General features: G+C 41.9%; 1 protein-coding gene and 2 long non-coding RNA genes across 3 annotated transcripts in view; 2 read left to right on the top strand and 1 right to left on the bottom strand.

The window, feature by feature from the left end:
• Positions 1–18553, top strand: part of LOC131838150 (uncharacterized) — a 61672-nt gene extending 43119 nt beyond the window's left edge. The window contains exon 7 of the long non-coding RNA XR_009356498.1: positions 18449–18553. This is a non-coding gene — a long non-coding RNA (uncharacterized LOC131838150). The remainder of the gene's footprint in view (positions 1–18448) is intronic.
• The window catches only part of LOC131838151 (uncharacterized), a 48297-nt gene that overhangs the window by 1709 nt on the left and 22369 nt on the right, over positions 1–24219 (bottom strand). The window lies entirely within an intron of this gene.
• GPR158 (G protein-coupled receptor 158) overlaps positions 19376–24219 on the top strand; it is a 429043-nt gene continuing 424199 nt past the window's right edge. Inside the window, exon 1 of the mRNA XM_059183899.1 lies at positions 19376–20359. Within this exon, the coding sequence (XP_059039882.1) occupies positions 19458–20359 (902 nt within the window). The 5' untranslated portion in view covers positions 19376–19457. The remainder of the gene's footprint in view (positions 20360–24219) is intronic.

The following is a 24219-nucleotide window of genomic DNA, read 5'->3' as shown; positions in this document are numbered from 1 at the left end:
GTGTGCAAGTGTTTTGGTATATGTGAACACTCATTTCTGTTGGGGATATTACTACAAGGATACAAAGGCACGTGCTCCGTTTTATTAGATTATGTTATACAAATGTCCTCCAGCTCTATCTGAAAATCCCAGGCGCTCTACAGCTTCACCAACACTCGCTACTACTCTCAGTCTTGCCGTTTCTGTGGGTTTCAGGTGAGAATTTTATTGTGATTTTAATTTGCATTTTCCTGAGTACTAATAAGTTTGAATTCCCTGTCATATGTTTGCTGGGCATTTGGATATCTTTTTTGAAGAAAGTACCTGTTCAAGTCCCTTTCTTTTTTTTTTTTTTTTTTTAATTTTTGTAGAGGATTTTATTTATTTATTTGACAGACTGAGAAAGAGATTACAAGCAGGAAGAGAGGCTGGCAGAGACAGAGAGGGAAGCAGGCTCCCTGATGAGCAGGGAGCCCGATGCGGGGCTCGATCCCAGGACCCTGAGATCATGACCTGAGCCCAAGGCAGAGGCTTAGCCCACTGAGCCACCCAGGTGCACCTCTTTCCCTATTTTTCTATTGGGCTGTCTGCATGTTGATTTTTCAGTCTTTTTAAAATGTATTTCGTATACAAACTCTTTGTAGACTATAGGTATTGTGTATATCTTCTACTCTCTGGCTTGCTTTTTTGTTCTAAATGGTATCCTCTGATAAACAGAAGATCTTAATTTTAAGGCAGTCCAATTATCAGTCTCTTTCTTTATAGTTAGTGCTTTTGCGGAGGCTCGTTATATTAGAAATTCTCTTAGAAATTTTACGTTTTGGGACTCCTGGGTGGCTCAGTGGGTTGAGCCTCTGCCTTCGGCTCAGGTCATGATCCCAGAATCCTGGGATCAAGCCCCGCATTGGGCTCCCTCCTCGGCGGGGACCCTGCTTCCTCCTCCTCCCCGCACCCCACCCCCAATGCCTGCCTCTCTGCCTACTTGTAATCGCTCTCTGTCAAATAAATAAATAAAATCTTTAAAAAAAAAAAAAAGAAAAAATTTTATGTTTTACTACTCTCATTCAGTTATACTCTCACCTGGAACTGATTGCATGTAAAGTATGAGGTAGGGCCAAGGTTAATTTTTTTCCAGCGTGTTCCAGGTCCTATTGCCTGGATATTGAACCTGGGGCATTTGAGATTTGTGTGCAGAAGTTCTACTGGGATAAAACCCTCAGATACAACCTGAGAGGGAGCGGAAGAAGCAGGGTTAGGTGGAGGGAGATGTTAGTCTGTGGGTGATACATTTGCCTTCCAGACCTAAGCTAGCCCCAAGGGGAGCTCTTGAATTGGAATGATCCTTCAGAGACCAATCTAGGAAAGAGCCAGGACTTGGACCTTTGCGTCCACTAGTCATTGGATGTGGGATACCCCCTGGGAGAGAGTATAATCTTGGATAAAGCAGCTTTCTTTGACTGAGGGGGAAATCCCAGAGAGACAGATGCCCCTGAGAGCCAATAGCAGCCAACTTCCCCAGCAACCCAGGAATGAGTGCCTCAGTCCTGAAGGTGAATCTGAGTAGAACAGTCGAGTCAGCACCATTTGTTGGAAAGATTGTCCTCTCCCCACAAAGGTCGCTGCGGTGCCACAATCTGTCACCGACCAGGTGACTGTATGTGTGGGTCTCCTTTTGAAGTCTGTTCGGTTCCAGTGGTCTCTTTGTTAATCTGTGAGCCAATACCACAGCATCTTAATTCCTGCAGCTTTATCCTGAGTGTTGATATTAGGGACATGCTGTTTTTCAAGATGATCTTGGCTAATTTAATAAATTGTATTTTACTCTTTTCTGCAGGGAGGCCTTAAAAATCTTTTTCCTTTTTCTGATGCTGCTGGAAATTTATATTGGTATAAAATACAACTGATTTTTGCATATTGCCTTTGTATCTGCCAACCTTGTGAAACTTAGTTTATTAATTCAAATAATTAAACTGTAGATTATTTTGAATTTTGTCGTACATGCCTACAATTTTATATCTTCCTTTCCACTCTTAACCTCTTTTAACTTATTTTCCTTACTTTAGGAACTCTGATATAATGATGGATGAAATATCAGGTTTAATAGCCATAGTAGGTAATTATTTTACCTTTTATAAGGTATGTTTTATTTAAGCAATATTTGATTGAAGAACACTTAAATTAGTCTTTTCTTTTCATAAGTAATGCTGCAAAGAGCATCTTTTTACAAACATTTTTATGCAGTCATATCATTCATTCATTCCTTAGTATGAATTCCAGAATTTCTTGAAATAATCTGGTCAACAATTAAGTGCATATAAAGCACATTAAAAATATTTTAAAACAAGTATATGTAGTTGTTGGGCAGCAATGTGTTTTCTTAGTAACCTATCTTTTGAGTTAGAATGGGATCATACATCTACTGAAAAAATTCTACAGTCTTGAAATGTAAATTTAGAAAAATGATTTTTGAGAGATGTGCAGCTGCCTATTCCTTTGTATGTGCGCTTTAAGGTACTTGAACTTTCTGGGATTCTAACAGTCTTACTGTGCTTTAATAAATCTCTTACATTGTCAGAATTGCCCAATCTCTTGACATAAATAAAAATGTATTTTTCGAACAGCTTCTTTTGATATTGGCAAAAGAAAGCAGAGATAAAAGGAAGAGGGAAGAGTGGAGAGAGAAAACAAGATTAAAAAAAAAAAAAGATGTGCAGATAAACAATTTGAGAACCTAATCCTCTCCCCTATTTTCATGTCAAGGGAGTAGCCTATAATTCGTTGCCTCAGGGAGGTATGTGACAGAAAGCAGAACCATCAGCAGAATGTTCTAGTCTTTGTTTCAGAAAACTTAATCCCAATGAGAACAGCATTTCCCCAGAAGAAAAAATCTCCCTGGTCTAGTATTAGAAAAAGTTCATAATCCCAGAGCAACAGTGACCCAGGTCTTTTTACTGGAGATACCTCAGTGAGGCAGTGAGATCTCAGAGAGGAATATTGGGAGAGGGGATCATAACAGGGTTGCCAGATAAAATATAGGACATCCAGTTATATTTGAAATTCACATAGTGAATAATTTTTTTAGTGTAAGTATGTCCTAAAATAGCATAGAGCATACGTACATGAAAAAAAATTATGTATTGTTTATCTGAAATTCAAATTTAACTGGATGTCCTAATTTTTTGTCAGCCTATTTTTAATTTTGTTTTGTTTTGCTCATCCTGGCATCCTAGATCACAGGCACCTCAGAGCTCAGCTCTGCAAGGTGCAGAGATTCCCGCGACCCATGTATGTTCTGGCACGTGTCAGAGAGCCACTGGATCTGGGACAGTGGGTACCTTGGTGGTAGGTGGAGTGAACAGACGACTGAAGACAAAGGCCCCACAGTGTGTCACTGTGTGAAGCCTTGGAACCCAGGTCCAGTCTGCTGTGGGAGACTGGTAGGTCTTTCTAGAATGTTTGAGGCTGAATTTAGAATTGAGATGAAATACTGGAGTAAAAATTAGTTTCCTAAAATATTGGAAAGCCACATTCCATTTACATCTGAGTTTATAAAGACTCTTTCTTGGGACGATACAAAAACCAAAACCAAAAAAGCTTTGGAGTTTCAAAACCTAGGTGATTAGCGGCTTGACTCTTGTTTCCCAATGGTCACATCTCAAGAAAGGGCTCTCTCGGTGTAGGAGAGGAGCAGAACTAAGGGTTCAGGATGAAGGCCTGCGGATCGCTGCCTACTCCTGCGACCTTACAGGGTTGCTGTTTCCCCTGAGGCGTTTCTGAGTTGCCAAGGGAGATCTGCCCAGCTCAGACCCACAGGACACACGTCTGGCTTAGTCACAGATGGCACTCTTGTCTGCCACCTCAGAGCTGTCTGATGGCAATGGGAGATATTAGTCAGTTTTGGTCACAGAGAATGTGGTCATGGCCAGAATCTGTAAATTCAGCCCAACTGAAGGAGGTTCCTCAGGGGACCACCCGTGTAGGAAGGAAAACCCCCCAAGTCCTACATACTCATTGTTACTTCAGAACTTTGACCTTCATGCACATGTGGCTCTTCTGATCTCATGCAAGGACTTCTTCCATTCTTATGACTTGGAACAGAGCCTGAAGGCTTCCAGGCTGTTGCATGGCCATTTCCCTCTTGGATCCCACCGTAAACTTTAATGCCTTACCATTCCTGTAGTAAGAGGGCAATAAACCCCACAGGAGTCAAACACAAGCAGGAATGGAGAGCTAATGAGAGATAACTTAGAGATCTTAGAAAGATCTAGAGTGGCCAGGCTTATCCACCTAGTCAACGTTACTTCCCTTCCATCTCCCCTCTGATTTCTTCCTGACTTTTGATTGGAAACTATTGTAATTGATTTGTTTTGGTGAGGATGTTGTGGGAGAGGAGGAGGCACTTCTCTCACTGAGAGGGAGATCCTGGGCCCATATTTTTTCTTCAGCTCCTCAAATGACAAGTTTAAATAAGGAAGAAGAATCTAAAAAAGAAATTTAGGTGGGTACATTACGCAGAGACAGGAATTTTTTTTTTTAATCCTCTTCACTCTTCATGCTTAAAAAAAATCTACCCCTTCGCACAGCAGCTCAGTTCTCTCCTGGTTCTGGTTCCAAGTCTGCCCTCATCCTGAGAGGGAGTGGGCGTGAGGATGGGTAAACCCAGCTTCCGGAATAGATGCCGTAATAACAAAACCAGTGAACTGGAGGCAAAAGCAGCCTCATAATTTGTAGGAAACTGTCTCTGTCCTGGTTTTTAAGAATTCCCCAATTCAGAAGTCATTTGGCAATGTAGAGCCCTTTTCCTGGCCATCTTTTGTTTTTTAAATTTATTTTATTTTTTCAGTGTTCAAAGATTCATTGTTTACGCACCACACCCAGTGCTCCATGCACTACATGCCCCCCCTTAATACCCACCACCAGGCTCACCCATCCCCCCACCCTCTCCCCTCCAAAACCCTCAGTTTGTTTCTCAGAGTCCACATTTCTCTCATGGTTCGTCTCCCACTCTGATTTCCCCCAACTCACTTCCTCTCTCCATCTCCCAATATCCTCCATGTTATTCCTTGTGCTCCACGAGTAAGTGAAACCATATGATAATTGACTCTCTCTGCTTGACTTATTTCACTCAGCATAATCTCCTCCAGTCCCATCCATGTTGCTGCAAAAGTTGGGTATTCATCCTTTCTGATGGAGGCATAATACTCCATAGTGTATACGGACCACATCCTCTTTATCCATTCATCTGTTGAAGGGCATCTTGGTTCTTTCCATGGTTTGGAGACTGTGGTCATTGTTCCTGTGAACACTGGGGTTCATATGGCCCTTCTTTTCACTACATCTATATCTTTGGGGATAAATAATGCAGTTCCTGGCCATCTTTTTCTGAGAACTAACCCTTTGCATGTCTTCCAGGTCAATTTTAAAGACGAATGTGTTGACGATGAAGAAATAGTTGTAAGAAGTCTAGAATTCTCTGCCTGTATTTAGGTGTTCTTTCTCACTTTTATTCCTAACTTACTTGGGAATGAGTTAAGTAGTAAGATGTGTAGTTTTAAGAAATTATCAGTACTCAATGTTATTTCATTCTACTGAAAATACGGCTGTTTTGCTTATGGATCTAGCTGTCTTCACCATCTCTCTCTAGAAAGCAGCCTGCTTCCCACAGTTTCCTGATGCTTAAAGAAAGCCCCCCCCCAACCCGACAGGGCTGCTCTCCACTTATTATCAGAGACAGATCTGACCTGATACTTTGACTTGTAAACACTGAAATCAGCCTCTGTGGGGGTATCTGGTTATTTTCTTCTTCCAAGAGGACTAAAGAGCCCAGTACTAGGGGAGGTACTTATTCCCTGGTTTCAGGTACTTATTCCCTGAGCTCACACCTTAAATCCTTTCCAGGGAAGGAGGACTGGAACACTGCCCAGTGTCTTTCTGGCAGGAGAGGAGCTCCTAAACTTTATCTTTTCTCTTTCCCATCTTTTGTCTGAGGGAATCCCAGAAATAGCTATTATTGTCAAATATGTGAATGCCTTACTATTGCTACCTAGTTTCAGGGGCCATAATTACCATACTACATAGCATTAAATATGTGGTAAATTAAATCTGTGGTAAATCTTACCGACTTTCAATATGACTGTTCATTTATGTTTAAAAATCTGGGATAATTTCATCTGGAACCAGGTTGTTCTGTCATTGATCAAAACCGGCTTTCTGGAGAATTAGGTTGTGGGGCTGTGATCTTGCTGTAGACCCCATGCTGGAAGCTTCGCTCCTCTCCCAGTGGGTACACAGCTTCTCATTTCCTCAGCCTTCTGTTCATGATTTATGGATCAGATAGAGGATGATGTTGGCTCCATCTGGAAAGTGGGTCAGCCAGTCTTTGAGGAGACACATCGGAGGCCTAGAAATAGTGCTCTGGATACAGATGCTCCACGTTTAGAGACAGATAGGGAAGGGAAGAAAGGACTTGATCCTCAGAAAGTAAAATCAAACTTCAGCCTGAAGTGGACTGCCATCAAAGATGACAGCTCAGCAGAGTGTGAATAACAACCTTAATTAATACGCAGGTCTACTTGAAGGCAGGCACTGAAAACCCTGCCCGATTTCAAATCAGGAGGCCTGTCTGAGCACCGAGACTTGCCACCAGTGGATTTTTGGCATTGGGAACAAAAGCGGGCTGTGTTAGTCTGGAGGAGTGAAACGTTGGCACCGACTGAAACATTCACACCATTGCTTTGCTGGATTTGTCACCTCGATGATTTGCAAAGGATGAGAGTTTCTTACGGCTCGTGAGGGTCATTCATTTGGGGACTGGGCTTTAGAAGTAGGACAGTTCATAGTGATTCCCACCCTTTCTGTTCCCTTCCCTTTCCTTTCTTTTGTTCCTTTGATTGACTCCAGGACCTTGGATTTGGCATAATCCTTTGTTCAATACCCTTTCATCATTGACCAATATGTGATCTATCTAGTTTAATTATTTTATTTTTTTAAGTTTTATTTATTTATTTGTGGGACAGACAGAGATCACAAGTAGGCAGAGAGGCAGACAGAGAGAGAGAGGGAAGCAGACTCCCTGCTGAGCAGAGAGCCCAATGCAGGACTTGATCCCAGGGATCATGGGATCACGACCTGAGCCAAAGGCAGAGGCTTAACCCACTGAGCCACACAGGTGCCCCTAGTTTAATTATTTTAGATAAGCCTGGGTGTTCTTGAGCCTAGCACCCAGTGCCCTTCTCATACCTCACCCCACCCAAAGTGCTCGGCCATCTCTCTGAATCCTGTGTTCATAAGGTCCTTGCTTTCATCTGTGTGAACAGACCACAGTTAATTCACCTGTTCTGTTGATGAGCATTTAAGCTTTTCAAGGGTTTTAACTATTTAAACAGTAATGTTATTAACATTCTTGTGCATATCATAAGGCATACATGTGCCAGAATTTCTTTTGTGTCTATATCAAGAGTGGAAGTGCTAGATCATAGAGTAGGTGAATGTTGACATTACAAGGTGATGCTAAATTGTTTTCCAAAAACAGTCCTACGAATTTACATTTCCAGCAACACTGCATAAGAGATCTTGGAAATTCACATCCTCTCCACATCCAATAACTTGCCTTTTTGGACTTTTTAATTTTTGTGGATTTAATTTGTACCTCATTGTGTTTTGATTTGCATTTCCATACTCACTAATGGGATTCATATGTTAACTGGCTACATAAGTTTCTTTTGCTTTGAAATTTCTGATCATGTCTTCTGCTCATTTTTCAATTGGGATAAAAGTACTTTCTAAGAATAAGTAGGAAGAGTGATTTTTCAAAAAAATAAATACTTTTAAATCTAAATTTAGGATTCTACTCTCAAATGGAGTTGGCACAAATGGTTTTATATGTTAACATTCCTCCATTAAGAAAATCTTACTTAAAAAAAACAGAAAGAAAGAAAGTCTTCTTTGCATCTAACACAGGCTATTAATGGGCAACATTAATAATTCACCTGTTCTGTTTTCAGAAGATTCACCTGTTCTGATTTCAGAAGAATCTTCAGAAGATTACAGTCCTGAATTCAACAGTTTTTGACCATTTTGACCATTATCATTCTGCTGTCCCTGTCTACTTCCAGTCCAAACCACCATACTCTCATATTTTGACTATTGCAGTAGCTTCCTACCTTGTCTCTGCGCTTCCGCTCATACCCTCCTCCTTCAGTCTGCATAGCAGTCCCCAGGATTTTGTCTTTCCTGTCAAATCCTCGTGACTTCCCATTGTCCTTACAATAAAATCAGAACTCATTGTCATAGTCCCCCAAAGCACTATGTGATTTGAGCGTTGCCTTCTCTCTGCCTCACCCCCCACCTCTTTCTTAAGTCTCTGTCTGCAGTCATTTTTGCTCTTTCTGGGCAGACCAGATTTGATCCTCTTGGAGGGCTTTCGTGATCCTTATATTCAGTTGGGAAATTTGTTCCTCTGAGTCTTTCCATGTATCACACCTTCCCATCATTCATATTTCTACTCAGCGCCACTTAATCAGGTGCTTTCCCTGACCAACAATCTCTCTATAACTCCTTATCCTACTTTACTTTTCCTTATAATACTTACTATAAAATTATACTTATTATACAATTACATTATATTATTTTTCATTTGTTTATTGTTGGTCTCCTTTCTAGAATGTAGGCCCTGTGATGACAGAGACTTGATTTGTTTACTGCAGTATCACTTTTTTCTAGAATGGTGTCTAGCACATAGTGGCCCTCCCTGCCCCAATACCCAACAGATATTTTTTTAATGTTAAATAAAATAAAATCATAAATAATTCAGATGAGGAAGCTACTCCAAACTTCTTCAATTGTCCAGATTAATGTTTAGAAATAACATTAAATCAGCAAATGTAATATCATTTAATACGAAATGGGTTCATACGAACTAAGATGATACTAGGTAGACTCAAAGGATGATTCTAGAAAATCAGGTTAATTATGGAGAATACTAGAATTAGTAGTTCTTTTTTTTTTTCCCTTTAAACAAACATTACTGAAGTACATTTTACATATCACTCACTTAAGTGCACAGTTCAATGATTTCAAGTAAGGTACTAGTGCTACAGCTATTACCACCAGTTTCAGGACATTTTCATCCCCTATGCCAGTTTACTGCTGGTTCTTGCTCCCATTTTCAGGCCCAGGCAACCAACAATCTACCTTTTTTCTCTATAAATCTGTCTTTTCTGGACATTTCATATAAACACAATATCTGGTCTCTTGTGTCTAGTTGCTTTCACTTAGTGTGATGTTTTGAGCTTTATGCATGACAAAGCCTGGGTCAGAGGTTTGCTCATTTTTATGGCTGAAGAGTATTCTATTTTTTTTAAAAGATATTATTTATTTATTTATTTGGCAGAGAGAAATCACAAGTAGGCAGAGAGGCAGACAGAGTGAGAGAGGAAGCAGGCTCCCTGCTGAGCAGAGCCCGATGCGGGGCTCGATCCCAGGACCGTGAGATCATGACCGGAGCCAAAGGCAGAGGCTTAACCCACTGACCCACCCAGGCAGTGGATGTATCACTCTATTATAGGTACTATAGTATATGTACCATTCTATTATATGGATGTACCACATCGTGTCTATCCATTTACAAGCTGATGTACTGGTAGGTCATTTCTAGATTTTGGCTATGATGAATGGACATTCATGTGCATGTCTTTGTGTGGACATGTACTTTCATGTCTTTTGGGTAAATACCTACGAGCACAATTGTTGGGTCATATGGTAGTTTATTTTTCGCTTTTTTGAGACGGTGCTAATCTGTTTTCCAACGTGACCATGCCACTTTCCATTCCCACCAGCAATGCATGAAGCCTCCTGTTCTTTCCCAGCCTCACCAACAGTTGTTAATTGTGTGCTTTATTTATTATATTCCTTCCAGTGGGTCTGTAATGGTACCTCGTGGTTTAAATTTTCACTCTCTAAAGACTAATGGTGTTGAGCCTCTTTTCATGCACTCTTTAGCCATTCGTATGCCTTCTAGGAGGAGTTTGCATTCAGAAATTGGTAGTATTTAAGACTTTAAAGGAGACATATTTATAGAAGTCTTCTCAATAAATAGGGTTAGCTTTTATAAATGCAGGCATAGGACTGGAGTATGCTAAGTACTGAAAAAGGAAGAATGTAAACAGCATAGCTGTGGCCAAATGTAGGGACTCCAAAAGGTAGTGGCGGGCTGGTGGGTTGGGGAATTAAAATTTATAAATGGTCTTGAATGCCAGGTTGAGTAATGCAGTACAAGAGGGATGGTAGCAAAAAGGGACAGGATTTTGATGCCTAAGAGAAGTATTTGTGTTAAATATGTATGTACTAATTTTCCTGTTTGTGACCTAACAGTCTCACTTACGTGAGTCTGTCAGTAATCTCAGTCTATCAAAGAACCGTAGGGAAGAAATAGATCCCAATGATCTATTGGTTTGTCCAATCCAGGAGGAATATAAATAAGTATAACTCATTTTTGCTACATGCATATAGTTTCTACCAAAGATCACAAATTATTCTTCAAGGAAAGAGATTCGCTTCAGTTCTTGGTTAATCCATCTCAATTAAAGATAACCTCGACATTCAGAAAAGCTTTCTTGTTACAGTCTTATTTCTTTCGTGAATTTAATTAAATTTTAACTTTTTTCTCTAGAATATCTGACTTGAGATACAAAAACAAACAGTTGAAACAGCTCCTTTCCGTCACATTTGGTACTCATGATACAGCAGATTCTTGAAAATTGTTTCTCTTTTTAGCCTTCTGTTCTCTAGTCTGCTTTTTTCTATGCAATATATAAGAACTCATTTCTGCAGAGTGCTCACGAAGAACCCATTTCTTCCCAGACGCTGTGATACGTGATGGCCACGTATACTTGAAGTCAGACCCATTACCGAAGAACATTTATTGACACAGGGAACAAAAGAAGCTGGAAGCTTCTTGTGGCAAAATTTCTTTGAAATTCTTACGTGTCTGAATAGTGAGCTGTTGGTAAAGACCAGGCAAATTTTCCTTGAGGCTATTTATTCCAAAGAATACCTCAAAATGACAACTAGAAACAATGTTTATATGGCACAGGATTCAGACTTCTGTATCACAGCAGTGATATGGGACATTTGCAAGACTGTTTTGTGCTGAACTCATGCTTAGGTTTGTCATTATCTTAGCCTGAAGTTATTTCCCTCAGAATAAGTGTAGCGATATTCTTCTTCTTCTTCTTCCACTACATTTTGTTGGAATATCTTTTTGTGTTAGGTCTCCTTATTTTATTTTTTCCCATACAATTCAGGTATCTGAAATTCCAACAATATCAACATTACAGGATTAACTTCCCCCAACTTTTTAAAAATAGGTAAACTTTAACAAGTGACATAATATTATTATAAACTTGTTTTTTTAAACTTCTTTTTTTATTAAGTTTTTTTTTTTTTATTTGAATGTAGTTGATGCACAATGTTACATTAGTTTCAGGTGTGCAACATAATGACTTGACTTCTTTATACATTATGCTTTATGCTCACCACAAGGGAAGCTACCATTGCCACCATGCCATGCTCTATGCTCACCACAAGGGAAGCTACCATTGCCACCATGCCATGCTATTATAATGTCATTCATTATATTCCTCATGCTGTGCCTTTTATTCCTGTGACTTATTCATTCCATAACTGGGAGCCTCCATCTCCCACTCCTCTTCATTCATTTCGCCCACATCCCCAACCCCTTCCTGGTGGCAACCATTAGTTTGTCCTCTGTGTTTACAGGTATGAGTCTTCTTTTTGATAAACTTGTTCTTTATAAGGTTGTTTGGGTTTACAAGTTTCTGCTCTTCTTCAGTGGAGAATTGCCATCAGTCCGTATCTCTTATGTGCCTACAACATGCATTGTGGATGTGGTCCTGGGCACTTGAAGTTCCCAACTTTCAAAAGCTGCTGCATTAAGATGGAGAGCCAAGTCCCAAACTGGACATGGAGTAAACCTTTGTTATGCTCAAGGTGATGTGCTGATGAAAACACTATCATAGACTATCATAACACACACATAGCTGTGGCATGGGAGCTTCCCTCCAAGAAGGGAAGCAGACAAAACTCAGCAAAGAGAAAATAGTCCATTTCCCATCTCTTTCTATCCACAAAGCTCCTTTTCCATTAAATTTTGTTTCAAATTCTTGAGTTGTTCTTACTTCTTAATGAGAAAGGGAGCCAATCCTTCTATTAAATAGAATTGGGCTTTCAGTAATTGAGTGGTTTTTGTTTGTTTGTTTGTTTTTTGTAAATGCTGTACTAGTTCTTTCCAGCATTGTTGGATGTTTGTTCAGAGACCTGGAAAGCCGTTAAAGGAAATACTTTGCCTTCACACACTCAGGATTTTCCTACATAAATGCCATTTCCTGGTGTTCTCTTCCCTTGTGGTCAGACAGTTCTTCAGGTGTCTTTAGGTTTACAGAACCATTTTGTGTGCATGGAGGCATGGAAGATTAGGGGAAACTAGCAGTTTGGGCCAAAGCCTCAGGGACTCAGATACTGTTTAGCAGTACTTAAAAAAGATGTACTTTATTGGGAAAGAGAGAACAGCCCAAGTCATGACTTTATAGTGGAAAGAAGAGGAGATGACTCCCGAAAGAACAGGAGCGTTTTTAGAAGTGATGCTGACAGGGAGTAAGAGTTTTAAGGGTAAACTGGAGGCAGATGAGAATAAACTGTGAAGTAAAAAACATAAACATCTTGGGTAAACTTTCTAAGCCGGAAATAGAAAATCAGAGAGTTGTTTTTTTTTTTTTTTTTTCCCCTGAGCAGATTTCAGGCATATTTTCATCCATTCATGTTGACTTTCTTCTTTTCCCATGTGAAATACAACGGAGAGGGAAAGCAGGTGGAGGTGACAGATCACACTGAGGAGAAGTACCATGCAGAGCTGTGGTTCTCAAAGAGTGACTCCCGGACCAGCAGTAGCAGCATCACTGGGGAACTTGTTAGGAATGCAAATTCTCAGGCTCTACTCCAGACCTACTGAATTGGCAATTCTGTGGCGGGTATGGCCACTGATTTGAGCTTTGACAAAAGCTCTCCAGGTGAATCTAGTGCACATCAGTGAGAACCACTGGGGATTAAAAGTATGATCTCTGGAACCAGATGGCTGCATTTCTTAGGGCAATTCTTTGTTTTGTTTCCCCATCTGTAAAATGGAAACAGTATCAAACTCAGTTCCCTAAGGAAGACTAAAAGAGCTCACCTCTGTCAGATCCGTAGTACAATGCCTGGTTACTGTGTTCTATAAATGTTCGGATGATGATGATGATGTTAATATTAATAAAAAATATTCTTTATTGATGTTAATTTCATTGTTATTCATAGGCTTTATTTCACAATTAATAACAAGGCTTTGCATTTCACAGGAGTTCTTCTTCCCCAATGGCTTAGAGTTATTTTCCATGGCTCAAGGCAGTATTTCTCAGCATGAGCTCCGTGGACCATTTGCAACAAGATCAGCTGTTGTGCTTATTAAAATGCAGATTCTCAAGTCTTCCCCAGATCCACAGTGGTATTCAGAATTCTCTAGTGATACTACTATACCCAGAAATTTCAAAACTACTGCTCTTGGAGAACAAAGACCATGACCATTTTGCAAATGGGCACATGGGGCACAGGATGGCATATGTTTAGGGAAATCCAGAATCTCGGTAAGACCAGGAATAAGAATTGAATTTCTGAATTTGTGTCACATTGACAGACTGTGCCGTTCCTTTGTAGTGTTATTTGCTTTATCAGGAATCTGACTGGGGTTTGCCACTTTGTGTATTGAGGTCCATCATTATTTAATCTGAAAATAACTTTTACCTTGTAAATCTAGAACTATTAAGGATGACAAGTTCTTGGAAAATACAACTGGCCCATGATCTGTTGCTCGGCTGCAATCATTCTGGTTGTGGGTGTATCTAACACATCACTCTTTTTTTTTTTTTTTAAGATTTTATTTATTTGACAGAGAGAGATCACAAGAAGGCAGAGGCAGGCAGAGAGAGAGAGAGAGAGAGAGAGAGGGAGAGAGAGGAGGCGGCGGGCTCCCCGCTGAGCAGAAAGCCGGATGCGGGGCTAGATCCCATAACCCTGGGATCATGACCTGAGCGGAAGGCAGAGGCTTTAACCTACTGAGCCACCCAGGCGCCCCTAACACATCACTTTTATGGTACGGATGAAGCAGAAGGGCTCGGAGAGGTTGAGGAAATTGTTAAAAGTCATGTGACTGGATGATGGCAGAGCCAAGAGTAGATGTTGGTCTCCCAACTGCCAATGTAGTGTCCTTTCACCATATCCCACTGTCCTAATCCTTGCTAATTTAAATGATTTAAAGCTGCACTTAAATTTTTAAAAATAACTACATACACTGCTCACATAAAATCTGGTCTCAGCAGTTTTTGACCTCCCTTAATTTCTTTTTCTTGAAGATATGCAAACATCTCACACGCACACACACAAGATATGCAGACATCACATCTTTTTTTATAATATTGATAAATTAGTCATATGACAACCAATAACTCATGATTCCATTGCATATTGCTTTTTCATCAGTCCACACTAAACCATTCTCAGGCAATTAGACTGGCTTCTCAGGCTGTGATGAAAAGCTTTGGCACTTTTTGCGGAGGGCCGACAGGTCTTGTATGCATTGTTCTATTACGGTCAAACTCCTATGTGGTATTCACATCTGTTTAGACAATTTCATTCTTAATTTTGAGGCCACACAGGGGTATTTATCTATATATACAAATTATTTTCACTTAATTGGTGGTGGGGGTGGGGGTGGGTGCTATTCATGCCAGAATCACTTGATTACTATATAAAATGATTTTCTTTTTGTCTCAATTGTTTGTACTTGTCATATTATATATGAACTTTAGGTTATTGAAGTTATTTTCTTCCAGACCTCTTTCCTGTTAAGAATGGAATATTTGTAGTCTTATTGGACTCATATATTACTCTCTAAGTTTCTTTCCATCTTGTCTTTAGCTAGTTCATTACTATCTACCCCCTGGCTAACTGCTCCTCATTCTTGAAGTCTCAGCTCAATTGTTACCTTTTCATAGAAGTCTTTCTTTTCTTTATCTCTTTATATAGGAAGGTCCCTGTCTCCATACACTGCAGTATTTATCACTCTACAGTGTTTATTTTAAAAAAATTATTTTTATTAACATATAATGGATTATTAGCCCCAGGGGTACAGGTCTGTGAATCGCCAGGTTTACACACTTCACAGCACTCACCATAGTACATACCCTTCCCCAATGTCCATAACCCAACCACCCTCGCCCTATGCCCCTCCCCCCAGCAACCCTCAGTTTGTTTTGTGAGATTAAGAGTCTCTTATGGTTTGTCTCCCTCCCAATCCCATCTTGTTTCATTTTTTCCTTCCCTACCCCCCAAACCCTCCACGTTGCCTCTCAAATTCTTCATATCAGGGAGATCATATGATAATTGTCTTTCTCTGATTGACTTATTTTGCTCACCATAATACCCTCTAGTTCCATCCACATCGTTGCAAATGGCAAGATTTAATTTCTTTTGATGACTGCATAGTATTCCATTGTATGTATACACCACGTCTTCTTTATCCATTCATCTGCTGATGGGCATCTAGGTTCTTTCCATAGTTTGGCTACTGTGGACATTGCTGCCATAAACATTCAGGTGCATGTGTCCCTTTGGATCTCTACAGTGTTTATTTCTTCACGGCACTTACCACTATATGTGATTTTTTTAAGTTTGTTTTCTCTTTTTATTACGTCTGTCTCTACACAGTTGATTGTAAGATCCATGTGTCTATTGTGCAGAAGATGTGTTTAGTTTGCCCCAATAGCAACCCTAATGCCCGATATGGAGTAGAGGTTCAATCAGCATCTGTTGAATAAATATGTCTTTGTGAGTTGGTGTGGAATCTTGTAATTTGTTTAGAGGTGTATGAGGATGTGTTAAATCTTGGTCTCTTATAAAAACCTCTTCTGGATTATTTCCTTCATTGATGGATGCTGACATTGACAAAGGGTTGTCTACTACTCAGCTACCTTGACTCCAGACCTATTAAATGGACCAGGACTCCTTATCTCAATCTTGTGTGTACTTAGGTTTCTAGAACATTCAAGACCACAATGTGCTATCTTCTTGATTGAGCCTGTATTCTATGGTAGCCTCTGGCCACACTGGAGATGTCGCTAGTGGGAAATGCCTTGTGTTGTAGGTGTAAAATATACATTGGATTTTGAATATTTTGTATAAAAATGTAAAATATCTCACTAATAATTGTTAAATTCTTTACTTATTGAAATATTATTTTGGATATATTGGGCCAAATAAAATACATTATTAAAATTAATTTTACTTTTTTTTTTTTTTTTACTTTTTAAATGTGCTACTGGAACATTTAAGATTATATGTATGAATCACATTTGTAGCTCACATTATATTTCTATTTTTGGCGTTGTTCTAGACCCAACTAGTCTACCTCAATTATTTGACAGTATAGACTGAGGGTAAGCCACTGAAGGGAATGCTAAAATTCCAAAAGCCTCTCATAGTGTGCTCTTCTCTTGACAAATGTTAGCTAGGGGAGGGCTGGCACCTCTGGAGAGTGGCTTAGGTCCATTCAGTATTCCTTCAGTGTTAAGTCATGAAGACCAATTTGTGTCCTAAGGCCTGGAAACTTTAAATGTCTACCAGTGATCATAAATCTTGTTTAGGAGAATGCTGGTACCAGAATCCAAATCTTTTATTATGTTCAGTCATTGAATTACTTATAGAAGGGCATACTAATAAAATTATATCCTCTTTTTTAAAAAATCCCATACTGGACAATTTTAAAGAACTGTTAATAAATTTTATATGTTTTCTAAGAATATCAATTAATGAGGAAATTACATTTAAATTCTTAGCTTGCTATATAGATTGAAGATCTTATTATATACTCTGATAAATTAAGCAAATAGAAACTCCTGTTACTACTGCCATGTTCGCTACAGTAGAGCATTAAACCAGGATGGCATTTATTTAGCAAAGGAGTATACACTGCAAAGCAAATTTTAAACAGAAGTCGGATATGAACATGAAATCTACTTGTAAATAAGTATAAATCTAGTAAGCATTCTTTGCATAAGTATACAATTTCACTTGGCGATCATGTGCTATAGTTTGGAAAACTTGTTACTCGGTCTCATTCGAAAAGTCCTCGTCACTGACCTATTAGGCAAACTTTTCTTCTTAGGTAAGCATGTGGATTTAGAAATAATTAGCTTTATCATTACGATCTTCTGGTTCATTCATTAATTTATCAAATATTTAGTGAGAACCTACTATGTACTAGGCAGTTCTGTGAGTTCTAAGTGCTCAGGATACTACAGTGACCAATATAGATGATATTTATTTATTTGACAAAGAGACAGCGAGAGAGAGAACACAAGCTGGGGGAGTGGGAGAGGGAGAAGCAGGCTTCCCGCTGAGCAGGGAGCCTGATGCGGGGGTTTGATCCCAGGACCCTGGGATCATGACCTGTGTCGAAGGCAGATGCTTAGTGACTGAGCCACCCCAGGCACCTTTACAGTGACCAATACAGACAACTTTTTTCCCCCCCTTTGGAACTTACATTTCACTGCTCTCAATAGGGAGGATGAAATGAAATGATAAAGTAAATCTAAGCAGTGTGATCCCAGAATGCCATTATTGCCATTTTTGTTGGTTAGGAACTGAAGTAAATTTGGGATTATCTGTCTTTCTTGGGGAATTTGAAAACAGAGGTGCCTGTGGGAAGTAGAGATCCATAAAATATTACATATCCAGTAGTAATTAGTATTTTCTGAGTATCAGAAGACATCCCTAAAATTTCAAATAAAACAATTAGACTCTGTTGAGGGATTTCCCAGTAATGGGGGGGGGGGTTTCACATATTATTCAGCTTATTATTATTATTATACATAATATTATTCCGTATCTCTTATTTCTTTTGCTGGAGTATCCCAACCTGTAGTTAACTTGATGTCTTGGTTCTCATATCTATTAACTCTAAAAACTCCCAGTCAGAATGACTTCCCTGTTCAGTCAACACAGACTCAGTCATTCTCATTCTCTCACATCTGAGTCCCACCTCTGGCACATGTCTCTCCGTTCACAGACTCATTTGCATACACTTTCACATCCCCTCTGTCCTGGCCCCCTTTCAGGCAAAGGTTCCTTAAATATAGCATTTTTTTTTTTTTTTCTCGAAGCTCAGCCGGTAGATGTCTCCACTACTCCCTCATAGCTAAGACCTTGCAAGTAGCTTTTAATCATTTCTTTAACCGACAATAAGGAGGAGGATTTGATAATTTGCCTAAAATGAGCAGATGCTCGGGAGGACACGTCTCCATCCTACGCCCCCCCCCCTTCGATTTAAGTCAGGAATGAAAACTCCTTTCTCCCTCTTTTCCAGGCAAAAGAAAAGGCTGATTTAGCTAAGCATGCAAGACGCCAACACCCTCCTCCTTAGTACGTCCAAGTTTCCTTCGCTCTGAGCCACAAACGCTCTGCTTCTCCCACCCCCTCAGGTTTCCGAGTCATCAGGGAACGCGAGTGGGTGAAAGGACTCCGTGCTGCTGCATCCCGAGCCACCGCCTCCTCCTGCGCCTCCTCCGTGCCGCCTCGGGTTCAGCACTGGACAGCTCCCGCCCCAGCCCAACAAATGGCAGTCCGCTGATTGACAGAGGAGCCGACCAAACAGGGAAGAAGACGGCTTGAAGCCGCCCCTCAAGGGTTTGGTTGCGGCCAAGCTGCCTCTTTAAACAGGCTTTCCTCCGGAGCAGGGGGAGACAGGAGTGTGGTTCGTGGCCAAACCTGAGGGCTCCCATGAACCAGTTGCCTGGTCCTATAAACTCCAGAGAGACCACGTCTTAAAAGGAATCTCCGCTCTTTGGGACTCAGTCCTGCGCTCGCGGTGCGGATCTGTGTGCGCGCGCTCCGCGCCTCCCGGCGAAGCGAACGAGGAGGAGCCAGAGCCGGGAGGCGGGAACGACCTGCCACGGGTGAGATGATGGAGCAGCGTCTTTGGCGGCCGCCGCGGCAGCAGCAGCAGCAGCTCTCGAACACACCTCAATGAGCGCGGCGGTGGAAGCTGCTGAGCAGAAAGACGTAAGCAGGCTAACTATAGCCGCCGGGAGCGAGAGGGGATGTAACCTGTTCGGCTCAAGGCTGTGAGGTGCGTAATCCCGAGCCGACCCATTATGGAGCGGGTGCAGCCAGCGTTGCCACAGGTGATTTGATTTCCTGTGACGGTAGCTCAGCCAGCCGGGCCAATTCCGAAACATTCTTATTTTGAAGTCCCTTTCGACTGGGTGCCATTTGGGGAAGGCGGCCGACTCCTAGTAAAAGTCTTACTGTTGATAAATTGACGAACAAATTTTAAAAAGTGTCTCCTGTTACCTCCTTTCGTCTCTGCGAAGCAGATGGGAGCCATGGCTTATCCCTTACTCTTCTGCCTCCTGCTTGCTCATCTGGGATTGGGAACTGTTAGCACCGGCCGCGACCCTCCGGGACGGCTGGATTCCCCTCGAGAGAGAACTCTGAGGCTGAAGCAGCACGCCCAGCAGCCGGCTCGAGCCTCTGCCTCGGACCCCTCGGCTCCCTGGAGCCGCTCCACCGACGGCACCATCTTGGCGCAGAAACTCGCCGAGGAGGTGCCCATGGACGTGGCCTCTTACCTCTACACCGGGGACTCCCACCAGCTGAAGCGAGCCAACTGCTCCGGCCGCTACGAGTTGGCGGGCCTGCCGGGGAAGTCGTCAGCCCTAGCCAGCTCCCATCCCTCCTTGCACGGGGCGCTGGACACGCTGACACACGCCACTAACTTCCTCAACATGATGCTGCAGAGCAATAAGTCGCGGGAGCAGAACTTGCAGGACGACCTGGAGTGGTACCAGGCACTGGTGCGGAGTCTCCTGGAGGGCGAACCCAGCATTTCCCGGGCAGCCATCACCTTCAGCACCGAGTCGCTGTCCGCGCCGGCCCCGCAGGTTTTCCTCCAGGCCACCCGCGAAGAGAGTCGCATCCTGCTCCAAGATCTGTCCTCCTCCGCACATCACTTGGCCAACGCCACGCTGGAGACGGAGTGGTTCCACGGCCTGCGGCGCAAGTGGAGGACCCACTTACACCGCCGAGGCTCTAATCAGGGCCCCCGGAGCCTGGGCCATAGCTGGCGGCGCAGGGACGGACTTGGCGGGGACAAGAGCCACGTCAAGTGGTCTCCGCCTTATCTGGAGTGCGAGAACGGGAGTTACAAGCCCGGGTGGCTGGTCACTCTCTCCGCTGCTTTCTACGGGTTGCAGCCTAACCTGGTCCCGGAATTCAGGTAGGGAGTGGAAAAAAGGCAAAAACAAAACAAAACAAAAAAACCCAAAAAACAAAACCCTCCTTCCGGTTTCGCGTTGGGGAAGGAACACTTGGCTGTGACACTTAACGCCGCCCATACTCACAGCAGAGACCCAGGCTGGGGGACACCTTTCACAGGCGCCTGTGCTTAGGGACAAGAAGCGCCCTAACCTCTGTCAGCTCAGTGAAAGCTTCTCTCAGATCAGTTTCCCTGCAAGAGGCAGGGAATTGGGGAGCATTTGGCAGAGTGGAGAGAAATCTCTGATGCCGGAGGCTTCTTTTCAACCCTCAGGAGATCAGGGAGGGGGTTCCCGTCTGGAGGTGATTGGAGGGAAGCTGGAGGGAGTGTGCCGCCAGGCAGAGTGGCCAAGATGGGATGAGAGAAAAGGAAGCAAGAAGACAGAGTTCCTTGCTTCTGCCACTTAGGGGTAGTCTCTTCCTGCTTCCTATGTGTGTAGTTCGGCACACCAGTCTGCTGTTAGTCAGTTACCAGAGGGGGTGTGATTAAAACAGCGAGTCTCCTCTGTAGTTCTGTCCCCTTAGCAGTGAGTCAGTCTCCACAGCAGAGCTGTTTCCAGGACCCACACTTGACAGTGAGGTCAGTGTGCTCCTCCTACCATCTCCCTCCAGTCTCCTTCCCTTCCCCTCTTCCTCCTGTTCTCCGTGTCAGGCATACCTGAGGGCTCTCCAGTCCTTCACCTGGTCACACATTTTATCAATGAACCTGACTGAGTTATCTGGGGGAGGGGAGGATTCGTTCTGACTGAATTCGCTTGGGGAGCTTGTTCGAAATTTAATCACAGTTCCTCTGGGTTTCCTGTCTAAAGGTATAGCATTCGTGGGGAGATGAAGAGTTTGCAAGTTAGCGCGGGTCACTTCTGTCCTGGGAAATGCCTGATTTTTTTGGTGAGGAATGTCTAAGAAATAGCACTGAAGAATGGATGTGAGGAAGGAATAGAAAGGGAAGAGTAGAATCTCCAAGGACAGCCTGAGAGAGGACCATAGACTGAGTGGGATCCTCCCTGATGGGAGGCTCTGGCAAGACCTTGGTGGTTGAGGTTGCTGCTGTACTTTCGGGGAACTTAAGCAAAAGTGAGAAACGTGTGTGTGTGTGTGTGTGTGTGTGTGTGTGTGTGTGTGTGTTAGGCATGCACACGTGCCTTCATGCTTTATTTGGCACAACAAGGACAGGGTGCCAAGCTGGTGAAAGATACCAGGCTGAGTACTGGGTGGGCAAAAGGGGAGATCAGAAAGCTTGTGTTGGCACTGTCATTTACAGCTGGATGACCCCCAGTAAGTTGCTTAACTTTTCTGGGCCTCAACTACTTATCTACCAAGTGAGGGAGTTGAACTAGATGGTCTCCAGGGGGCCATCTAGCAATAAAATTCGGTAGCTTTTAATGCCAGCAACACTTGAAAAGGCGCAGAAAACAACCCCTTTCTCTGATTCTGTATGACTATGTTAAGTGTGTGTGTGTGTGTGCGCGCACGGATGTCTGCATATGTTTCTATCGCTTTTAAAGACCTTGTCTTAAGCCAGAGTAACTCTTTCCTACTTTCAGGATAATCTCATTTCCCCCTGATTTCTGCAGGATCCTATTAGTAAGAACTGAGCCGGGCTTTGAGTCTTTGCCATATTGTTTGCTCAGAAGAGGAAAGATCAGCAGATGCCATTCACTGCCAACACATTGTTTGTGGCCTTTGGATAAGTCCTTTTAGGGAGACCCAGTTCCCAGGATTAATCTATCATCTGTTATCTGTGTATCCATCTATCCATCCATCTTCATATCTACCTATCTATCTATCTATCATCTCTCTATGTATCTATTACATTTACCTTGTCATTCTATTGTAACTGCGTTGTGTGCATTATCTTGCTTAATTTTCACAGCTCCATGAGTTAGGTTTTATTAGTTTCCCTATTTTACAGAAAAGGAACCTGAAGCAGGGAGAGGCTAAGCCTTTCTCCTGAGATTTCACGGCAGGTAAGTAGTAGAGCCAGGATTTGGGCCTATTTCATACTTTTAACCACTCTGCTGAACTCTGTTTTATGAAGGTGTTCTAAGAGTGCTGCATATCATACAGCTGATGCATAAGAATACATGTATTTTTAAGGGTCAGATGTGGGACCAGGGAGGAGAACCACTCATCTTCAGAATAATTTCTCTTAAGGCTAAGAAAGCAGGAGTCACCTAAGAAAACTCAGTGTCTCCTGCCAGCCAAGATGAAAGGCCAAGGACATAAAGAGTCTGAGGTTGTGAGGGGCTTACACGCCCCCCACCTATTTTTTGGACTACATTCAGAAAGTAGTTTGTTTCCTCTTGCTGAATTTCTTTAAGTGCTTTCATAGTCATCAATGGTGTTCTTTAGCCAAGGCACGAAGCCAGGCTATTTAGTATTTGGCTCTCTGCAAAGCTGGTTTGTCCTGGCAGTATGTATAGAAAGCAGAATAAGTGCACTCCTGTGAATGCCTTTGCCCCATGTCTCATGCCCCTCAAATGCTGCACTGAGGATTTGCACAGATGTAAATTATAGGAACTACAAGAAATCTTAAAGAGATCAGATGGTTCTCCTGTTGTTTCATAGGTAAATAGACAAAACCAAAAAAGTGAAGTGACTTGTCCAAATCACAAATCAATTTTATAGTAATGACAAAAACAGGATCCAGGCCTTCTATCTCTGGTTCACACTATGGTTGATACATATAGACCTAAATCATATTTCTGTGGCTCTCAGAACCTTGCATACAATGCAAAGAGTTTACTCTTCATCTCTATTCAGGACAAAAACATCAGCTCATAGAACACAGCTGTTGAATTAAAACAAAACAAAACAAAACTATATAGGGGCACCTGGGTGGCTCAGTGGGTTAAAGCCTCTGCCTTCGGCTCAGGTCATGATCCCAGGGTACTGGGATCGAGCCCTGCATCGGGCTCTGCTCAGCAGAGAGTCTGCTTCCTCCTCTCTCTCTGCCTGCCTCTCTGCCTACTTGTGATCTCTCTCTCTCTCTCTCTGTCAAATAAATAAACAAAATTTTTATAAAAAAACAAAACAAAACTATATAATTTATTTCATACACTGGAGATAATATCTAAATGAGACTTTCCTGTCTCTTCATACTCCTATAAGGCAAAGGTTTTTTGTTGTTGTTGTTGTTGTTGTTTTATGATCTAAGATGTACACTCTAAAATTCTATAATATAAGCCAATAATACTGGCATAGTACAGGGCAAACCTCAAACGAATTTTTGGAAAACCATGATTAAGAGATCTACAAAGTTTTTTTTTTAAGATTTATTTATTTATTTGACAGAGATCACAAGTAGGCAGAGAGGCAGGCAGAGAGAGAGAGGAGGAAGCAGGCCCCCAGCTGAACAGAGAGCCCAACATGGGGCTTGATCCCAGGACCCTGAGATCACGACCTGAGCCGAAGGCAGGGACTTTAACCCACTGAGCCTCCCAGGCACCCCTTTACATATGATTTTAAATGTATTTTGAACCTCCACAATGTTATTTGCAAAAAGCCTTATCTGTAATGAAAAACCCATTGATAATAATTTTCTTATGGAGGAGATAAGGAAAAACTTTGTAGTTAAAATTTTCACTTAAGATCAGTTAGTATTTTCTCAGGTCTCACTTACAAAATTCAAGCATTTAAGTTATATTTTATTTTACAGAACATAAATCCCAAACATGAGATTTACAAGTAATGTGAGATCATGGTTAACGATCTTCTTATATTAATGTTTATCACTGTAAAATACCTCTCAGGGTAAATTTTATTCCTCTTGGTTTCCAAATTATACAAGTATTTTAAAATCAAAGACTTGTTTAAGATTCA

This window comes from Mustela lutreola, chromosome 8 (genome assembly GCF_030435805.1).
Source record: "Mustela lutreola isolate mMusLut2 chromosome 8, mMusLut2.pri, whole genome shotgun sequence".
Classification (NCBI taxonomy): Eukaryota; Metazoa; Chordata; class Mammalia; order Carnivora; family Mustelidae; genus Mustela; species Mustela lutreola.
The sequence above is the reverse complement of the archived record's forward strand: the minus strand, read 5'-3'. Positions and strand labels throughout refer to the sequence as shown.